We start from the raw sequence: 22,362 nt of genomic DNA on the forward strand, positions 1-22,362 counted from the left end.
AATGATGTGTTAGAGTTACCAGCAGACTCCGAACTTCTGCAGAGCTAGGGACGCAGCAGCTAGGAGACAAGCTCCTTCCAGCCCCATGCTTAGACTGTTTACTCTCTGTCGAGAGCAGTGACTGAGGTTAACAAGCAGTTAGGGTTGGCATGGGTGGGGGTGGGTCAGTAGGTAAGGACCTGAGTTATAAGCCATAACCTGCCCTGTCCCACCAACAGAGGGGGAAGAGGGAGGGAGGGAGATAGCTCTCTCTCTCTCTCTCTCTCTCTCTCTCTCTGTGTGTGTGTGTGTGTGTGGTGTTGTGCTTATAATTTCAGAATGGGGACAGGATGATCTCTGGGGCTCCTGGCCAGTCAGTCTAGTCCATTTGGTGAGTTGCAGACCAAAGAGACACCTTGCCTCAGACAGACAGTGTAAAGAGCTAAGGAATAAAACCTGCTGTTGTCTTCTGGCCTATCTACACATGTGCACGTGCATACACACACACAAACACAGTACAAAGAGAAAAGGAGTAGTTTATGCCAGTGACTTGGGTAAGTTGAGCACAACCTCAAGATTATGTCACCTAACAGAGCTGCATTCACCCTTCAAAGTAAATGTCATCTCTCGGTAATAATATTTTATGTGGTGGCCTCTTAGAAATACATGTGGTTTTTCATGATACAAATACAGCCTCGTGGTCCTTTCACGCAACATTCCTGGTCAAACATGCCACGGCTACACCCAGTCCGCTGAACAGCAGAGCTCAAGATGGCGCAGAGTGTGGGCTGTTGTTGATGGCCCTTCTGATCATGTGAAACTTGACACAAGCTAAGCTAAAGTTACCTGAGAGGAGGGAAGCTCAGCTGAGAGAATGTCTTCATAAGATTAGGCTGCCCACATGACTGTATGTAGGGCATTTTCTTAGTGATTGATGGAGGTGGGGGCATCCCTGGGGAGGTGGTTCTGGGTTCTATAAGAAAGCAGGCCAGTAAGCAACACCCCTCCAAGGCCTCCATATCAGCAGCTACCTCTTTTTGAGTTCCTGTCCTCACTTCCTTTGATGATGAACAGTGCAGTGGAAGTGGAAGCTGAATTAACCCTTTCCTCCCCAGGTTGCTTTGATTATGGTGTTTGAGCACAAGACGAAGACAAAGACCAAAAGCTGACAGTGCTGTATGTGTGGTGCCACATGTGGTGACCCAGGGAAGGATTAACATTCAAAACTCATCACTATAGTGTCAGAAAATCTTGTAAGTCAGAACACTGTAAATCAGAGGCTGTAGGTAAAGACGGGTATAAATTTATGTAGGATAAATTATCAATGTTCAATTTTTTTAATGTCAAAAATACATACAAATACACCCTCAGTTTTCTACAAAAGGCTTGTATTTTTACTGGCACATAGAAACATTGAGTTTTAAACCTTCTGAATGTTTAAAAAAATCATTTGAAGTAGAAAATAAGTGGATTTCTGTGAGTGTGAGGTAGAGTTCAAGATCTGGTATGTCAAACAAGAACTCTCCCCAATTATACTTTACTTGCTCCCAAGTATGCATCTAGACACAGTGACTTCCAGGACACCAATTTCCATGGAGAGTAACTTTTCTTCCTAAGTGGCTTCTAAATGAGACTTTCAGATTCAAGTATTTACAGCAACTGAACTAAGATCCTGAAAAATGTAGATACTGTTTACTGTCTGTTGGGGTGAGGGACAGACATACAGAAATGGCAGGACAAACACCTCAGGGGCCAGGAACCTGCCAGCTTAGACACCTTCCTCGACTTGCAGAGAGTTCTGGTCACAAGGCCATGTTTGAACACTCAGATGTCTACAATGGGCTCCCCATTCTGCACGGCCACTTTTCTTTAGAGGAAAAAAAAAAGCATCTCATTTATTCGCACCCCAGGTGTTTAAAACTCACTTTGACTTCTGAAGAACTTTGGCAAGATGTGAAGAAGCCCTCGGGGCCCCCTGACCATTTTTAGTCTCTGATTTTGATCAAACCAGTTAATCACCCTAGATCCTTAATCTGCAAACTGGGAGGGTTCTGCACCACTTTCAAGTTCCCTTGAAGAGCTGTTAGCAGCAGGGTGGATGCAGACCAGTGCTGAGAGGGAAAGGAAGCCAGCTCTTTCCTCCTCACATCAAAGAGAACAGACTGCCAAACCTCTCACATTTTCATACAATGTTTGACTTACAGGGTGATGCCCGGTTTATCAAAGAACAGACTGTGATTTTAGCAATCCACAGATAGTCTTGGCTTAAGTTTTTCCTCCTGCACCTGAAGGAGGTACTTTCTGCTTTAGGTATAACAAGGCTTCTCCTTAAGGTGGGAGAAAACAAAACAAAACACTCAAAGCAAGACACTGGCTCCCTGGCAAAGGGGAAGAGGGAAAGTAAGTACGAGCTCAGTATTCCTCCAGGCCTGACTCCTACATTACAAAACCTTTCCTTCCGCTTCTGTCCGTTTTTCTTGAGACAGCTTTCCTCCATTTTGCTCAGGATCACAGACATTGCCAGCAGCAGCCTTGGAATGGCTCAGGTTGGTTCTCAGTAGTAAACGTGCGGGTTACTGCTGCTCTCTGACAGCCTCAGAGTACCTACACTGCACGGGCTTGCCCTGAGACTTTACATGGGGAGTGTTCTGAAATCTAAAGCTTTTCAAAGCATTCTGAATCTCAGCTCAGATCTTTGGACTAAAGATGACAGCTAGTTAAAATTGGTATCGTTGTGGCCCAAATTTGAAAAATTCTGAAATCTGAAACATTTCCATTCCCAAGTATTTTGGATAAAGGATCCCAGACAAGGTACAGAGAAACAAACAGAAACTCAAAGAACTGGTGGAACCCATTCTAGCCGACATCACCTACTCTAATAAATCCGAGGGGAAGACGGTCTGGAGCATAGTAGGAAATCCTCCTGTCCTGTTACCTAGTTACATACAAACCAAGAGCTCTAAGCTCACAGCAGCATGTGTAAGGTCTTGGAGGAAGAAAGCAGACCACCTCACACTCACAGGTCACTTAGGCTCAAGCACTTCCACTGGTGTTTCCTGAACTTTAAGGATTCACAGTCAACACTGTCAACTGCAGTTGTTCTAAAATCTAAGGATACTGGGTAGGGAGCCTAAAGGGGAGCCTGAGAGAGAGAGAGAGAGAGAGAGAGAGAGAGAGAGAGAGAGAGAGAGAGTCTTTGAATATCTTTCATTCTTTATAGTTCTATAGTTTTATAGGTAACACTGCTCAAGAGACAGTTATGTATGTATAAGTATGTATGATGTATGTACATGCTCTTGTATGTGAGGACAGGCATGTGTATGCTATGGTGTGTAGGCAGAGGTCAAAGGGCAATCTCAGTTGTCAGTCTCCAGTTTCTGCCTTCCAACCTGTTTGAGAAAGGGTCTCTTGTTTGTTGCTTATGCTGTGAGCCTCCAGTTTTTGTGTGTGTCTGTCTCCTATCTTCCTGTAGGAAGATAGGGATCACAGATGATGCTATGTCCAGCTTTACACGGGAAGGGTGGGGATTCAAACTCAGGTCCTCATGCTTGTGCAGCCTATGATTTACCTACTGAATCATTTTCCTAGTCCACCAGTTCTAAAACACATGTAATAATAGTAAAAGCATCTCTCTCTGAAGACAAGCCATGTATCATGTCTTACTCCCACTACTATGTCTAGACCTTGGACCATTAACATAGTCTAGACTGTGCACTATCACTACAGACTGAGCATCATTATTGTAATAGTAACTGAGCGCTATCACTACAGACTGAGCACCATTACTATAATACTGAGTTGTATCACTACAGACTGAGCATTATTACTGTAATACTAACTGAGCGCTATCACTACAGACTGAGCACCATCACGTCTAGATCTTACATGTCCTCCAAAGGTTCATGTATTAAGGGACTTGTCCGCAGCCCACTTTGGTCGTGAGTGGTGGCAGGATCTTTAAGAAATAGGACCTATCTGGAGGAAGTTAGGCCATTGAGGATTTGTCTCTTCTCTTGGTTTCCTTTTCCTATCTTTGCTTTCTGCTCCTGGCCACCACAAACCAAGAAGCTCTTCTGGCCATAATATAGTTGCCACAAACCTAAGCAATAGGGCCAATAGTCTATAGACTCAGTCCTCTGAAATAGAGATATTTTATAAAATAAAGCTGGTCTTTTAAGTTTATTTATGTTAGGTATTTAGCCACAGAGATAAAAGCTGACACATCTATTCCCCACATAGCTGGATTATGAGGCTGGGAATGAGGCCAAGGAATGTACATTTCTAACAATTTCCCAGCGATGTTGCTGCTGGTCCAAGGCCACATGATGAGAACTGTTTCTATTAATCATCCCTTGGCCGTGGGCATATTTTTGTGAAGAGATAAAAAATGCATATGTAACCCTAAAAGTCAACACCGAGATGGGCACTGTAGACTTACGGAGAACTTGTCAATGTATCCAGGGCTGAGGACAGGATGTCAGCTTGCCTGCAGTGCCAGACTCAGCAAGGAGAAGAAAGGAAGACAACTATCATGCTCCATAGCCCTTGAGATGCTGAGGCAGGAGGACTGTGAATTTGAGATCAGCCTGGCATACACAGGTTTGTTTCAAAAACACATAAATTAATGCTGTAATAAATTAAAGGACAAGCCATACATTTTGCTTATCTAGGATTATTTTGAGGATTAGGCAAGACTTGGAGACGCTAAAAAATGCTTGTGATAAAAATGAAGATAATGGCGATAATATAAAGAGGAAAAATATACAGAACTTTTAATTAAATTATCTCTTATCCCTTCTTTGAATATTTGAGTGGAAGCAAATGAACTGTGCTTCCACAATCAAGACTTGATCTCTCTTGGTAGGGGAGGCCACTTCATGGGTCTGATTTAATGGCCAGCAACAATACACCACTTCCATGCTGTCTGCCAGGAGACTCTGTCCATAAACATTTGCAGAGCCTTAGCCTGAATGGCTGGTCCCTTGAGAATAAGCGGTGAAGTCATCATGGAGAATTATGCTATCATGATTCACAGAAATATCAGTTTTTCTTGTATAGAAAACTAACAGTGACAATCACCCAGGGGAAGGCATTTGTCCCACCTCAGCATATGAGCTCTGAGCAAATGGAGAAAAGATGGCATGACCTCGAAGTCCTACAAAATGCTCCCTGCTTAACACCCTAACACAGATGTATGTGTGCAAAGATGTTGTTCAAAGAGTGTCATTTCTTCAGTCCATAACACTTTCAGTGAAAAGGTGCCGAAGCTACCTATATTATTCTCAGACTCAGCTTTGAATTCGGTATTAGCATTAAGTAAGTGCCTTTGGATCAAAAACAATGAAATGGGTTAGTCTGCAGGCTACTGACCAGATGTTATGTATGGCCTTAGATTATTGACCAGATGTGATGTATGGCCTTGGATTATTGACCAGATGTGATGTATGGCCTTAGATGAACCTATAAAATAATGTGGCTGGCACAGGTGAAAAGCAAGCTTCCATTTTGCTCTAGGTGACGTTGGGAGGAAGGAACGGCTCTTAGACAAGACCACCTAGTGCTATCAGATCAGCCTTCATCAACTGCCTCAGTGAGAAAAAAGCCTTGCCTGGGCTGTTGATATGAAGTCTCTCTAGGCAAATTCTAAATTATTTTAAGTTATTTGAATAAGAAAGACTGTGCGCTGCATCTTTAACAGATCTGGAATATTGTAGGTATTCAATAAATAATTCCCTGATGCTGAATGTTCTTGATTAGTTCTTGGATCTTCTTGTTACTCACAATGGCCAAATGATAGCAGTGTATATACCCTGATAGATATTATTTAAATACAGTGTTTCATGCAGTCTTTGCCTAGCTGTACCATGCAGCCAAGGTATTATTAGATTTGTGATCCCTCTGTCTTCATTATCTGTGTATTGAGATTGCAGGTATTGCACCATTATACCATGTTTTGTGCAATGTTGGGAGCTGAGCCCTAAGCTTCACAGAGTTATAAAGCACTCCCCTAAGTAAGTAAATGCACACCCAGCCCTGCATGCCTTATTTTTTGAAAGCCATATAAAAGTATAATAACATACATATTTATAGTATATTTAAATATATCTTATATACTTAAATCTTCGAAGACTTCTTTCAAATAATGAAGAATAATGACTGAAAACTGCCACTCACCTAATGACACCTTGGCGGCAACACTAAATATTCCTTGTATTCGGCAACAAATATTTACTATTAGAAAACTACACTTAAAACTATAACTATTAGCAACTACTACATTTCGCAAATAGAAACTTTGGAGAACTGTTTATTGGCATCTTTGGCAACTCCTAGCAATAAGCACTCCATTTGGATTATTATTGTTATTATTATTATTATTATTATTATTATTATTATTATTATTATAGTTCTTAGGAAAGTTTTATCATAACAAGGAAAGAGGAGAGAAGGTATTGCAGAACAAGTATGTGTATCTTTCTTTGTAGAGAATATATTGGCCATCATCTGAGAAGACTCTCAATTTAATACTTTCTAAGACTCAATAATTATAAAATGAAGGTAGCTATAATTAAAACAATTAATTTTAAATCTCAAATAACAAACTCTTATTTAAAAAAGTCTACAGGGGCCTGAGAGAAGCTTCAGTGGTCCTGAGTACTTGGTGATCTTGCAGAGAACCTGGCAGTTCACCACCCTCTGTAACCTCAGCTCAAAAGGAGTCAGCATTCTTCTGGCCTCTGCAGGCCCAGACATGCATGTGAAACACATATACATGTAGGCAAACAGTCATACACATTAAAAAACAAAACAAGCCCCAAACAAGCAAACAGAGAAAAAAAGGCCTCCAACTCCACATATTTCAGAATCTGAAATCTGGTTGGCTTTCACTACTTTCTAAATAAAAACACTACAGAATGTTAATAAACATGATCACATAAACATGGTATGCTTTCTTTTACACCCTTAACTTTGCATCATTGGAAAGTTCCTTCCTTATTTGGCAAGGCTGCAAGAGGAACCCAAGTACCTGGAAAGCTTCCCTTTACTATCACAGCCCCAGAAAAAAGAAACGTAACTGGTGTGCCAAGGCCAGAAGGGCTTAGGTGAGTGCGTGTAGCAGAATGAAATTTTACCCAGTCTGCTTCCCTTGTTTAGGCCAAGGATGTGTCTGGTTTCACAACTGGTCTACTTAAGCAGCTATACGGAGTTCAGTGTTATAGGGGAAGCTGCAGACTTAGGGACACAGCCTTGTTTCAGGATGGGAAGACTCATCTAAATGTTACACAGACCAATAGGAAAGGCAGAGATAGGGTACTTTCATAGAGGCCAGGTGCTTTTTCAAGCACAAGATAGATGTAGCTCATACTTTTATGAACATATGCAAGTCAGCAACAGCGACCAAGAGTTAAATTCATTCAACGGCAGTAAACTCTTTGTCTTTGCTAACACAGCATCTGTCCCCAGTGGCTGAAATGAAGTAGACTCTACCCACTGACAATCTAGTTTGTCCCCCAAGTCTAAAAGACATTGTAAATACTGTAATTTTTTTGTTGTTGTTTTTAATTCTTTTCCTTTTTGAGATAGGATTTCCTGGTATAGTCAAGGCCAGCCATGAACTCAGGATCCTCCTGTTTCAGTCTCCCAAGTGATAAGATTATAGGTGTATACTAAGATACTCTGAATGAATAATGTTTTGACACATATCAAAATAGTATTTTCTTGGACAGGTTTCAGAATAGAATAGGTTAATAGGTTGTGTTGGCATTTCATCCAGGTTCTACCCCACAGTTACCTGGCAATAGCCATGTGTGCCTGAATAACTATAAAACGGTCTGCTTGTCCCCTCCTCACACTCTTGAATTCTTCTCCTCCTGCTACTGTTCCCTTACCCTCTTCCCGCTCTCTCCATTCCTCTCCCTCTCTCTCCATGTGCTCATGACCGGCCTCACTCCTCCTCCTCTTCCTCCTCTTCTTCCTCCACACCTCTCCCCCCCCCCTCCTCCCAACTCCCCTCCCTATGCCCTAAATAAATTCTATTCTGTACTATATCTTCTTGCGGCTAGTACCTCAGGGGGGAGAAATGCCTTAGCATGGGCCACAGAGGCACCCCCTTCCCCCACACCATACTGTGCCCCCACCAAACATATCCTTGCCTCCTTTCTCTCTCTTTTATAAAACACAACAGGTTGCCCTATGAATTAAGAATGTTAAGTTATTTGTGTATTTGTGAGTGTGTGCGCACGCATGCACATGCACACATTCACATGTGTTCTTGTTGTGCGCATGCTTGTGATGGCCAGAAGAGGGCATTAGATCTCCTAGAGCTGGAGTTACAGGAGTTGTAAACAGTCCAACATGGGTGCTGGGAACCTATCTTGGGTCCTCTATAGGAGCATTATGTGCTGAGCCATCTCTCCAGCCCTGTTGACCCACCCTCCCTGTTTATGACTTCCTACCTAACAGTGTCTGCAGAAACACACTACATAAGAGCTATTAATAAAGAATAATGAGGCTTCCTTAGTGACTACATTGCAGAATTTGTTTCTGAGCAGAACAGCAAGAGGCAAGTTAACATTCCTTCCTAACTCTGACTCACATGCAAACAAACTCATCTCATCCTCAGTTAATCCGCATGGCAGCATACTTCAGAATTGATTTGGCTTCATTTCCATATTCTGGGTGGCAAATATCACTATGTTGTTTTGTTTTTTTTTTCTTTTTAAAAAAAGAACCTTGAAGGCAGCTGCTTGTGAAAAACAGAGTAACCAGCCCTTGTTACCGTCCAAAATCATTGGTTGTTCCCAAGACGCTAGGAAAAAAAATCAGGACACATCTGTTGCACTGCTTCGTGCCAGGAAACCATCTTGCTGCCACCACTGTGGTCTGATTTCACACCCCACTCATTTTTTGTTAGGGCTTCTTTTTTGGTTTAGTTTCAAATGACAGCACCATATATAAGGGTTGGTGAGCTGGGAAAAAAAAAAAACTCCCTGCGTCATTGTGAGAATCAGCAGCTTGGCGTGGGAGGCGCTGCCTCAGGTGTCACTCACCTGGTTGAGATGCTCCTTACCTCAAAGTAAGGGACTGCATGAAAAAAGACAGAAGCCACTGATGCAGTAGAGCCAGCACATCCTGACAAAAGGATCCCAGAATCTTTAGAACCTTACTAAGATAGAGAATAAAGGACAAAATCGTCCTGTTGTTTAATTAATCCTTATTTAAAAAATTTATAACAGGCGTCTGGGGAGACGGTTCAGTGCACAAAGCTTTCTGGAAGTGTGAACGGAGTCTGAATTGCCAGGATCTAAGCTGGATGGACAGAGCAGCCCACCTGTGTGCCTCTAACATGTTCACATACACTGAAAATAGGGGAAAGTGATAGTGATAACAGCAATACTTGCCAAACTGATCTACATAAAAAGCCACAATTATAATCTAATTATGATTAATATTGTCATCTTGATAGGGCCTGGAATGACTTAGGAGATAAACTTCTGGACAAGTTTATGAGGAAGTTTCTAGATTGAGTTAACTGGGGTGGGAAAGCCCACCTTAAATGTGGGTGTGGGCAGTACTATCCCAGGGCTAGGATCCTGCACTGAATGGAAAGGCCAAAGCAAGGAGTGCACCGGTGTTTGTCTAACACTGCTTCCTATCTAACTGGGAAGGGCAGTGAGGCCACCTGCCTAGTGCACCCACTGCCTCCGGGACTTCCCAGCCACCATGGATGCACCCTGCAGCCTTCAACTATGCATGAGTTGCAGTAAACAACTCTTTCAGTTGCTCCCATTAGATATCTTGTCTTAGCAATGAGAAAAGAAACTAATACAAACCCATATGTCTTAAGCAGTCCTGAGAAAACATAACAATTGAAGTAGAAATTCAAAAGCGCCCAGAATGTTCAAAGCAATCTTAAAACAATAACAACAAATGCCTCTACCACCAAAAAACCCAAACGAAACCAAAACCAAAAGCCAAAAACCAAATCCAACAAAAAATCCCAGAATACAGAACCCAATTACCCATATCTGTCAATTTTAAAGCTTAACCACAAAGTTACAGTAATCAAAGTAGTGTGGATTGACAAAGAATAGGCAGAAAATTGAGGGTATAGATATTTACAGTCAACAGATTTTGCACCCGGTACAATGGTCTTTTAGTTGGGAAGAACCTTTTCTTCATCACATGGTGATGGAATGCTAGGTAGCCATAAGCTGAGACCCTTAACTAGTTAGTGCCCCATACAAAATGAATCCAACCAGAATTCAAGTGGCTTTGTCTCTATATTACCAAAGCAACAGTGAAAAAACCAACATCAAAGAATTAATCTGCTAGACTCCGTCGACAAAAGACAAAACAAAACAACAAAAATGGCAGGTCAAAAAAAAAATACTTACAAAGAATGTAAAAAAAAAAAAAAACAACATCACAATGGAATGGGTAAAGTAAGTTCGTGTCTAGAATATACAAAGAATTCACACAACTCAACAACAACAATAATAATTAAAAGCAAAGAAGCCAATTACAATGGTTCAAGGATTTGAAAAGATATCACTTTATCTGAAAAAAAAAAAAAAAAAAAAGAACGACCCACAGTGAGTCACCACAACGTGGGTGACATTTAATTCAGCTGACAACTGCCAGTGTCCATGTTCAGAGCAGGAAAGTAGCTCCATATACTGTGTTGCTGGATTCTAGGTTTTAGTGTCAACAATTTGCCTTTCTTGTTAGATAGTGGAGACTGATTTGTTAAAAATAACAGCTAAACGAATAAAAACACTAAGCCTAAGCATTTGTTCTTCTCGGACAGTGCAATTTCTGGGTGTTGCTAGTGAGGGCTGGCTCTCCCTATTGTGCACTGGAAATACCTGTGTGAGATTACTGCCAGAGGGATGTTTGACTCATTTATGTGACCTTACCAGTGACTTCAACAGATCTTCCTAAAGACATATAATTTATTGATCTAATTAAACTCCTGAGCCAGAACATGTAACCTTATATCACATGACACCCACGAATGTATATAAAGACCAGCTCTTGGCAGTCTGGCTGAGTTTATCTGTTAAAGGCCTCTTATGTTCTTTGTATAGGCCAGCTGGCAACCTGAGGCTCATTCCCTGACCTCTGTCTGGAGACATTTCAACACAGACTCTCTCTTGTCAGAAAGCTGGTTGTACCATCTTATTTTGCCCCATTCCATTTGAAGGTGTGGATTTTTTCACTAGACAAGACATTTTTATGTGTGGAATTAGGGGCTTTATTTTGAAAAGAACAAACAAAACAAAAACAAAAGGCCAACAAACAAACAAACAAACAAACAAAACAAACAAAAAACCCTGTCTTTCTCAGAGGGAATCAAAGATACCCATTTAAATAAAGGCAGCTACCAGCAAGAAGACAAACATTCAGTTAATGATACTGGGGAACAACAGGTTGGCTTTGAGACTATAACAAAGTCAACAAAGGAAGGTCCTCATGTCCGTCTACGATAAGAACACATGTTGTTTTCAAGTGCCTAATTCAGCTGTAAAGTCTACATGCAAGTAGCAGTCAGTTTTATTAAAAATCAAATAAGAACAGGATAAATTAAATAGTGCCTCTGTCTTATTTACTAACAATTTTGTTGTCTGTGTCTCTCTGCTTCCCTCACTCTCACTTAGTTCCTTTCCTGGCCAGTCCGTCTAGCCAAGCAGCCAGGTTGGTCTGGAACTCCACCTCCTTGGGCGTCACCCTCTCTCCCACTAATGCTCTTTCTTGACTGACAAGTACCCACAGGGTTGTAAATAATTCTCTAGGAGTAACTATTCTATTTTGTCAGACTGAGAAGAGTTGTAAATATTCTACTTCAAACCCAATTTGGATTTGTAACCAGCCCCCACATTGACAACAGAGGCACTGTCTCTGAAATAAACAAGCTGAATTTTTTTTTCCTGGAGGCTGGAAATTTTTATCAAGAGGCCACAGTAAATTTGTAATAAAAAGCAAAGTTGTAACAACAGTAAGCATTCTTTCATGAAAGTGGCTTTCTTGTCTCCTTGGCACATCATTCAATACCAACCCCATTAGCCACGGATTTGCTCAGTCACAGATCTTTCTGGTTTATAGTATTTTACTTTTTTTAAAATAATTTAAATGCTAAAAAAAAGAGACAGGTGTGAAACAATTAGAGCTGCCTTCCTCCTTCCTTCCTTTTGCTTGACTCGTAAAGAGGTCACTATAGCATTATGTGAGACTGACATCGTGGAATAGAATACTGCTATGGTTTTACAGCCTTGAGGTAGCTGCGATCTGAAGAACCTTGAGGGACAATAATAAAAAATCCCTCAACGCCAGTATAACGAGTAGAACAGAACCAATTTAGGGTGGACTTAAGGGAAATTATGAAGGACAAAAATACCCAATTGCTTAGAATGTCAAGTTGGCAAAGCCAAGGTTGAGCTGAAGAGCAGTGGGAAGTGAAGAGCTTCTGCCCCTCTGATGGCTAAATGGTGATGATTTACACCAGCAGGAACTCTGGTCAGCTACATTTTGTTAGAACAATAATTCAATCATCACTGAATCAAACACCAAATTCCTAAACAATATTTGTAAGGAATTAGGCAATGGCTCACCTCTATCAACATTTCTTACACCCTTCTGAACAAGAAATCTCTATAATGAATGCGCAAAACATTTTTAAAGGGGAATATTAAATAGTATGTGTGCTTCGGAATTTGTGAATAATAATTTAAGCTGAATTAAAAATCATAGGACCATAAAAGGTCAGCCTTTCGTAAAAAGAACCAACAGCAGTTTGGAAAATACTTAGGAGGGCCAAATCAGATACATGGTTAATCAATCAACTACGAGACTGGGTAAACTGTGCAGATAATCACAGGACACAGTGTCAAGGCTGCGTGTGACACAGAGCCACCTCCTACAGTGTTGAGAGGGGCTCTGGGAAGTCTGTTTTATTCTTTACTTTGCTGCCACTGCCAATGACATCATTCTGTTGGCTAGATCAATCACAACAGCTTTAGGGAACATTGTCACAGAAGAAAGGAAGGTATTTTGTGCAATGGTCAAGGCAGGAGCTTAACGTGGAGGATATAGAATTATCAAGAAACAGATCATAGCATAATTTAAGGGGCATCTACCTTGAAGCTTCATGATCTGGTTCATTCTCAGACTACAGTAATGGAAACCTATTTAGCACACCAGTCTGCCTGCTAGATCCGGAGTCAAAGACCACGGATGACAGTGCAGCTCAGAGGATCTGACATTGCTGTGATAGAAACAAGCAATTTATCACAAGCTAGATTACAGCTTCCCAGGTTCAAACTCGATATGTAGACACTAAGGTTAAACAGAAGAAAGCTCACTGTGCGGGATAATGGGTGATGGAGAGAACACAGATGTGGGATTCAGGCCGACCCTGGCTTCAGTGCCAGTTTTATCCCTTCACTATCCTAAGTGGCCTCTCTAGGGTTCAGTTTCTTCAATTATCAGCAGGGGATACTGCTACAGAAGTCTTCACAGTTGATATTAGTTCATATGCTACTTTTGTACAAAATACAAGATGCTTTGCTGAAAGTGGATGCACCCAATGTCTGAGGGACTGACTCCTTGAAGGGGTGTAGAATGACTGTGGGCCCTGACTCCTTCCCTAGACCCCCTGATCCTTCTGTATTCGATTGTCCAGTACTCCAAGGTGAACTTTCATAAGATACCTACACGTCACAGGCAGACTCGAATCAGTTTACCAAACCATTGTTTCCTGCTCTGTCCTCTTAGTTAATCACTTAAGACATTACAGAAGTGCCAAGGCTTCAGTTGGATCCTGAGGGAAGTGACTTTCTAGGGACAGAGACCTGAGCTGCTCAGACCACCCAGAAGAGGGAGAATTTGGGTGAGAGGGCCAATGTGAGGTAAAGGCTCAGATATCCAGCTGGAAATGGGGAAGTGGAGTAAGACCATAAAAACAAGGCAAAGTCAAATGCGTGGTTCCAGAGTCTACAGCAGCTGGTTCTCAACCTGTGGCTTGTGACCACCTTGGGGGTTGCATATCAGATGTGCTGAATATCTGGTATTTACACTATAGTTCATAATATTAAATTACAGTTATGAAATAACAACGGAATCATTTTATGGTGGGGTACTACCACAACACCAGGGACTGTATTGAAGGGTCACAGCATTAGGAAGGTTGAGAAGGACTGGCCCAGAGTCTCTAAGGCACACAAGACGCTGGAGGATGGAAGGCCACATGTGTGCAGTTACCAGAACTACAGATTTGGGTTTTACTAGGGCTGTAGCATAGACAGATGGGCTGCCTCGGGGACGCACCATGGGGTAACATGATCGGCGCCAGAATTCTCTGGCAACCTGATTCCTGTGCTCTAGTCAACATGGTTTGTTTGTTTATTTATTCTTTCTTACAGGCTTGATTCCCATCCCCACCTCCACCCACACAGCATAGCTTCTTTGTAGTAAAGCCCCTTCTCACCCATTTTGGGCCCATAATAGATTTAAGATTGGAAGCATAATTTACTGAGAGATACACCTGTTTCACTAAAGAAACACAGATCCGGGCAGTTTCTCAGCCTAAAACCCTTTACTCAGAAAGCAACCACCAGTGTTAAGAGGTATAACGCTGCATTCGTTCCAAGCTATGGACTGCATTAAGCGTATCCTAGTTGAGGTAAGAAAAGGCACCAACATTTATGCAAACGACATAAGCATTGTGTTCCCCACCTCACTCTTCTGCCAATAGGTCTGAAGCTTAGCTTTCTCCTTATCTGTGCTGAACTGATTCAAACCTAAAGTTTGATAACTTAGGGAAATGGTCAATGAATGGAGTCCACAGATCACTGTGTATACTGTAAGGTGCAAACAGGAAGAATGAGGCTATGAGGCTAACAACATTGGCTAACAACAAATCACACTTTTACTATGGAATACTTTAAATATGAACAAAAGTAAAGAGACTAATATATAAAGGATATATGAATATATGTAAATAGCACACAAGGACAATCTTGGGTTTATCTTCATCCGATTTGATTGAGGGTTTTGTTGGACAACCAAAGAAGCCCATTCTCCCTGAAGGGCTCTAACCTTAAAGGGCACACAGGCCTGTAATGGACAGGCTGTAATGTGTAATGTGTTCATTACAGCAGTGTGGTTTTCCTGTGGTAAACAACTATTTTAAAAAGGAAGCATCCTGGATTCCACACAAAAGATCTTAGAAAGATTTTCTGTAAAATCTAAATATACTGGATGTATGTGGCATTCAGTATATTTAGAATGACAGGAATCAGGTGTGTGTGTGTGTGTGTGTGTGTGTGTGTGTGTGTGTGTGTGTGGTGTGAAGGCTGAAAGGTTGATGTTGGCATGCCTTCTTCAATAGCTTCTCTTCCTTATGGACTGGGACAGGTACACTAGTGCTGGCCAGCAAGGCCCTAGGATTACAGGCACATGTCATAATGACCGACAATTTTTATTTTTTAAATGTTGGTGCTAGGGATATTAATCCAGGTCTTCTACACGTCCAGCAAGCACTTTACCCACTGATCCATCTCTCTAATCCTAGCTTTTACATAATTGTTCCTGATCTGTCCTCATGGCAGTTTCTTACTTTATTGAAAGAAAGAGAAAGCAAGTGTGGTCTAGTTATCTATCCCTCGGTCTCTGAGATTTTAAGTTTATTGGGTGGTCCCATTTTTGGGCATTTTGTAGCACTGAGGGATTTGAGTCACCATCTGTCCGACTCCCTTGTGGCTAATGTTTAGAGGAGTATAATGCCAAATGAGAAGCTCTATTAAGAGTAAATTAGAAATCAGAAAGTGCCAACTGTAATTAGTGGGCTTAGGTACAGTCCCTCCCAGTCCCTTTCTAATGGCTTAGTGTCACACAGGACAAGAGGGTTAAACTAAGCATACAAAGTGTACTCATTTAATTCACACATCTAGAAATTTAACTTTAATTTAGTAAGATTATGAGTTATATTTTGGATTTTTGTCCCTTGTGGGGATTTTTTTTTCATTTTTATATATTTTATTTTATTTTATATTTTTCTTGAGATAGGTTTCACTGTGTATCCTACACTGGACTTAAACTCTACTATGTTGTAGAACTCAAAGCAGCTGGCCTTGAACTTGAAGCAACTCCCCTGTTTCAGCTCAAGTGCCATGATTACAGGCATGCACTACCATGCTCCCTTCTTGGCGTCTTATATAGAGGACTCATTACTGATCTCTGTCTTCCAAACATAACTGAAACGTGCAGTCACAAGAAATCTATTGACATGAAAAACAAATGGGAAATTGAGCTCTCGATACACAGGGTAGACGAAAACTCTACTGTTCTTAGTTATACAGTAGAAAAGGGTCGTGGGTATCTACCTGCAAGGTTGGATAAATTAGAATATCACCGTCAACATGGGATTTAACAATAACTGATTGACAGTGACAAGATCTTCTCTGTACCAGGTTACATCTTTCAGTCAACAAGCATTGAACGTTAAGATGTGAAGCAGCAGCAAGGGCAAGCTCTTCACTGTAAGAGGCGATTTGGGGCTAGAGAGAGGGTGGAGTGGGCAAGAGTGCTCACTGGGTAAAGAGGAGACAATCTTCGCTCCTCGGTGGCAGCATCCATGTAGAAGCATGTGGTTCTGGACTCCTAGCATCATTAAGGGCAGAGACAGGGAAATCACGGGCTTTGCTGGCCATCACTCAAGCCTTAGGTTCAGTAAAAGACTGTCCCATGGAATGGCGTGATAGAGCAGAACACTGATATCTTCCAACACCTGGTATCTTTCTCTGGTTGCCATGTGCACTAAATGATTTTAGATTCAATCACACACAAGTGTGTCCTCCCCCTCCACCAACCCACAAAATGTACTTTACAACTTGTAGGCACACGGGCATGAGTGACTGACACAGAATACTCTCAGCTCTAATTTGTCCTAGGGAAAGGCATGTCTTACAAGGAACATCCGAAGGACAGCTCACTTACCAACTTCATCTTGAATCTCCTCAGCCACCGCAGGGACATTGTAGAGCAGGGACAGAGACTGGTTCATGCGCTCATAGATCACGCGGAGGTGTGTCATAACCTGTTAGAAAATGACAACTCTGGGTGAACAATCTCTGCTAAGGAAACAGTAACAAATAACATACCCAACACACACACAAACACATACACACACACAGACACACACACACAGATACACACATACACACAGAGACACACAGAGACACACACATACACAGAGACACACACATACAGACACACACGCAGAGACACAGAGACACAGAGACACACACATACAGACACACATAGAGACACACACACACACACACACATACAGAGACACATACACACACACACACACACACACACACACACACACACACACACACACACACAGCTGGAACATTGAACTAAAGGGGCTTTTTGTTTGTCTCTTTTCTATTCTCTCATTGATCAGTGTTTACCAGGAGCCTGCAAGCTTATAACAGTCAGTTTCAAAGACCATATCAGTGACCAGACTCCGAACACTGGAGCTTCCGTAACACCCTATTTCCTATAGAAATATCTTTGCAAATTTTCTAATACATAAAAATATTTCAATTTGATTAGATATGTTGTACAGAAGGCGAATGTTTCAAGTTTTATTTCATTGGAGAAAATTTTAAATCTTGGATTTCTGGAGGCAGACCCTGGTTTTCAACCTCTGGGAGTGAGAAAGCGGAAAATAATTACAAATCTTCATTTAGATTCTAGTCAACCTAAACATCGCAGTTATAATGGAGTTTGCCACGGCTGGGCTTAGTTTAGCTGATTAGATTATATGGCTATCTGTTTACTGAGTTATCATTTTCTCCATTTTGGTGGCTTGATTATTTGTATGTATGTATGTATGCATGTATGTATGTGTACATATATGAATATTTGTGTGTGTTTAGCTGAACATGTGGATGTACGTGCCAGTGTGTGTGTGTGTGTGTGTGTGTGTGTGTGTGTGTAGACTTGACGCTGACACTGAGAATCTTCTTCTGTTGCTTTGCACCTTGTTCACGGAAGTCTCTCAGTTGGACTGAGAGCTCACTGATATGACTATGTCAGCCAACCAGCTTGTTCCACGGATCCCATCTCAGCTTTCTCAGTGCTAGATTACTGGTGGGTTACCACATCCAGTGGCATCCAAACTCTGGTCCCACTCTGTCAACTGTGAGCCACTTCCCAGTCCTGGTGGCTAGCTTTAAAAGATTAATGACTAGCATTAAAAGCGTTGACTGTTCTCTATACTTCAGCTTTTTATAGCCCACATTAGTGGGAAAACTTAGAAAATGCCAAGGTGAATCTTATAAAAGATTCACCTTATTTTTATTTATGTATATATGTATGTGTGTTTGTGTGCACACAGAGATTTGTGCAGGAACTAGAGGAAGCCAGAAGATGGTGTCAGATCCCCCGGACCTAGATTTTTAAGTGGTAGTGAAAGGTGGGGTCTGGGCACTAAACTCGGGTCCTCAGCAAGAATAGCAAGCACTCCTAACTGATGAGTCATCTCTCTGTTCCTCACCTCTTTGAGACAGCATCTCTCTCAAGTAGCCCAACTGGCCTTGAACTATCAATCCTTCTGCCTCCACATGTTAAGTCATGTAGAACCGCATGCCATGATAATTAGCTTTGAGGTTCAGATATTAAAGAACTCTTGTCAATGAGATGCAATACCACCACCATAGGTACTCTGGAGGGAGGTAAGCATCTTCCCACCAATTGAAGAAGCAACAACTGTGGACTGCAAGCTGCAGAAGGTTCCCACATTCAGAGCTTACCTGGGACCGGATCTGAGCAGCTTTCTTGGGGTCCACCATGCGCACATGTTCAAAATGCTTTAGGGTGTGCTGTCTGTCTTTCTGCTCCGCGCGGACGTACTTCTTCAGCATGTTGAACACGTGATGAGGCTGTGAGGAAAAGCGTAAGAACATGGGTTTCAAGTGTGTGCAAAACAGTACTTCTTCCACTAGCATTGAGTCCAAGGGTCCAATGATGTGTGTCCCGCAAGGGAGCTTGTGGCTAATTCTCCCAATTCTTCACGAATGGGTACCCAGACCATTCTTCCTTTTCATAAATTATATGCAAGTTCGGTATTTCTGACCCTGTCCTAAATCACCATGTTCTTTCTAAATAGCTGCTTTCTGCTGCAGAGAGAGAAAAAACTTTGGATTTCCCAGCCTTCAGTAAGTTTTTCTATTTTCCTACTGGAGTATTCAAGAGATTGCATTACTATGTTTGTGCATCAGCCCAAGACCAGAATTGGTGCTTTGCAAATAATCCCTTCATTAGTAACTTACAGTGGTGCAATAATCAAAATAAGAAAATAATAGATAATTTAACTACTACTCAACTGTCGGGCAAGGCATACCTGATAAGTTCTATGGAACATTATCTTTCCCCAGAACAAAGGCCGTCATTAAACTGTAGTTATTTTACTTTGAAATTTAATTAAGCTCTTTTCAAACAATCAGATGCTAAAACTCCCAGCAACAATTAAGTTTCTTTTTAAGTGCTTCGTGCTTCTGTTTTGTGCCTTTATCCAAACTGGTTCTACTTCATTTTATTCTAGTTTTACATGAAAACATTTTTTTAAAAGGATTTAAGTTTCCTTTGTCTCTAGCAGTTCTACTGCTGTTGGCATCCTGCCCTATGATTTCACACAATGATGTACAAGGATATACATTCTTCATGAAGACATGTCAGAAATAGACATGGCAATGTTTACATAAATACAGTTATTATATAATGTGTGGTCAATACCTTGAAAAACAGTTGGCTAGTATAGAATTTATCACCAGAAACTATGTATGTTAAGTATATATGCATGTATATATGTATATATGAATGAGTATATGTGATATATACATGTTTGTACATATGAGTATATATATATGGTAAAGAGGAACATGGATTACAGTGTCCTTATTATACTACATATAATGTATAGTATATTATTGTCATATATTATTACATATATATTATATAATGCCTCAAAGTTACATGTAGTGATATATATAAAATATATGTATTACATATATATATATATATATATATATATATATATATATATATATCATGTTATATATCCTTGATGCTGGCTTCTTAGGCTACATACATTTTCAAGGTTGGAGACAGAAGGATCACACTGACTGCATTTACCCATGATGCATCTGTCTGATGACTCCTAATGCACTTTAAGTTGTCTATTCCATTTCAGTCTCTAGGACAAGATTATTTTGAAGAAAATGTGCTTTTTTTCCCCCTTTTACAAGTTCAAAGAAGAAAAATAACCCTTTAATTTCTAATGTAAGGATTTCTTTCATCATTTTTTTTTAATTCTTCTACCCCCAAGGGCTGGCCACTAAAAATGATTTTCTAAGGCATTTTGTCTTGAAAGAATTGTCACCAAAAAGCAACTGCACTTGATGCTGTAGCCTGGCCTTGTTCTGCATTAAGCCAAAGTACCTTTTAGAGAATGGGGAAGGTCATGTCTTATAGCGAACACATGCAAGCTTTCCACAGATTAGCTTCCTGTCTTTCACATCAGCAGAAATTGCTATATTCATCTCTCTTACGATGTATTAATGCCAACATTCATTAAAAAGCAACATTAGACCGTCAATTTTTACATCTTCACAATTTAGAAGACAACTATCTTTCAGAGAGGGCTGCAGAGGGAGGGAAAGAGAGAGGGGGGAGAAAGAGGTACAGGAGAAGGGACTAAAACTGTGTAAAAATGAAACTGTGGGGCTCGGCAGATAACAATGCTGGGTTTGTAGAGCACTGACTGCAGTTCTTCATAACAGTGGAGCACATTTAGATTTACATTACGGAATCTCATTTCTGGTTCTAGGCTCCTGGCAGGAGGCTATACTTTGCTAAAGGTCTGAAGCAGGAAGGAGAAATAGCAAGATAGGAACGTCTCCTGTCAATCTCATTAGAAGATTACTAGAAAGTGATTCAAGGCATTAGGTACAAGTTGGGCTTTTGTGATATTCATGGGTTTTCCTTCTGAATTCACCCTTATCTTCTAGTAAGTCTGGTGATAATTAAAGAAAGAATGTATTCACATGGTTTCAAGCACTTATCTCACTTTTAACACTGCTATATTTTTTGTGTGTGTGTCTCAGAAAGATATTCCTAACTTTCGCTGAAAAATCCCCAGAGCCTGATACAGAGCAACAGCACACCAGGCCTCCAGGATACCCCAGCCCTGGGTCTGGACCAGCCAAGAGCCCTGAGGATTCAGAATGAGCTCTGACCTCATCATAATGTGAGCCTGGAGACTCCCCTGAGCAAAGCCTAGGGACATCTGGTAATTCCGAGAACTTTAAGGAGCCCCTAGCTGCAGAGTTCTGCTTGGTTGCTCTGAGCTTGCATTTGCAGGGATCATGTTTAGAAATTTAAAGTTAGATTAATCCCTTTGTTGGAGAGCAAGCAAACACACCACCTAAAATGGTGTATGTCCAGACCTCATAGATGACAGTGTGTTTAGATAAAGAAGAAGAAACAAGCAACATTGTCCCTGCATTATTATGTTTTTATTTGTTTCAAAGAAAATAGCTCAGCTTTGGCTATGATTCATGTGCATTTCCTTCAAAAAAAAAAAAAAAAAAGAAAAAAGAAAAAAGAAAAAAGAATAAAATGGATGGCCCTTTTCACAATTGTCAGCCACAATACTCCAAGGTGGGCGCTAGTTATTTCTAGAGCTATATAATCCATTGTAGAGTAATGAGCCGTCATCATTGTCTAGGGAGCTTTATTTGATTATGCCAGGACAAAGATGAATTTGGTAGATTTTAATTAAAAAAAAAAAGATGAAACATCCATGTAGGAATGATAGAAAAAGAATGCCTAGTATCTCTACAATTGTCTTAAAGTAATTGTTGTTAATGACTGTTAGTCTGACCACATTACTCACATTCAAAATGGAATTTTTCATGGAATAAGCAAAAATTCAATAGCTCATTATAAATATGTCGATAAATAATTTAATATTTATTAATATGAATTCTTGAAATTTTCTCTAACTAGTTAGTTTAATATATATATATATATATAAATTGGGGTTGGTGTGTGTATTGTATGTGTGTTATGTGTGTGTGTTGTATGTGTTATATGTGTGTGGATGTATGTGTGGATGTGTATTTTACTGGCAAATTCTTTTTTCTTCATTTTCTCTGTTATCTTTTCTTTTTTTAAAATTTATTTTTTATTGGATATTTTAGTTACATTTCAGATGCCATCCCTGTTCCCCATTTCTCCTCCCTAGAAAACCCTATCCCATCCCCCTTTCTCATTTTTGCTTTTATACAATTTTTAAAATGTTAATCAAAG

General features: G+C 40.6%; 1 protein-coding gene across 6 annotated transcripts in view; it reads right to left on the reverse strand.

Annotated features, from left to right (window-relative positions):
• The window catches only part of App (amyloid beta precursor protein), a 227,010-nt gene that overhangs the window by 39,993 nt on the left and 164,655 nt on the right, over positions 1–22,362 (reverse strand). For all 6 annotated transcript variants that reach the window (XM_034515230.2, XM_034515229.2, XM_034515228.2 and 3 more), the window contains 2 exons: positions 18,804–18,932; positions 16,975–17,074 (listed from right to left, as the gene is read on the reverse strand). In XM_034515230.2, the coding sequence (XP_034371121.1) occupies positions 16,975–17,074; positions 18,804–18,932 (229 nt within the window). The remainder of the gene's footprint in view (positions 1–16,974; positions 17,075–18,803; positions 18,933–22,362) is intronic.

Source organism: Arvicanthis niloticus, chromosome 12, assembly GCF_011762505.2.
Source record: "Arvicanthis niloticus isolate mArvNil1 chromosome 12, mArvNil1.pat.X, whole genome shotgun sequence".
Lineage (NCBI taxonomy): Eukaryota > Metazoa > Chordata > Mammalia > Rodentia > Muridae > Arvicanthis > Arvicanthis niloticus.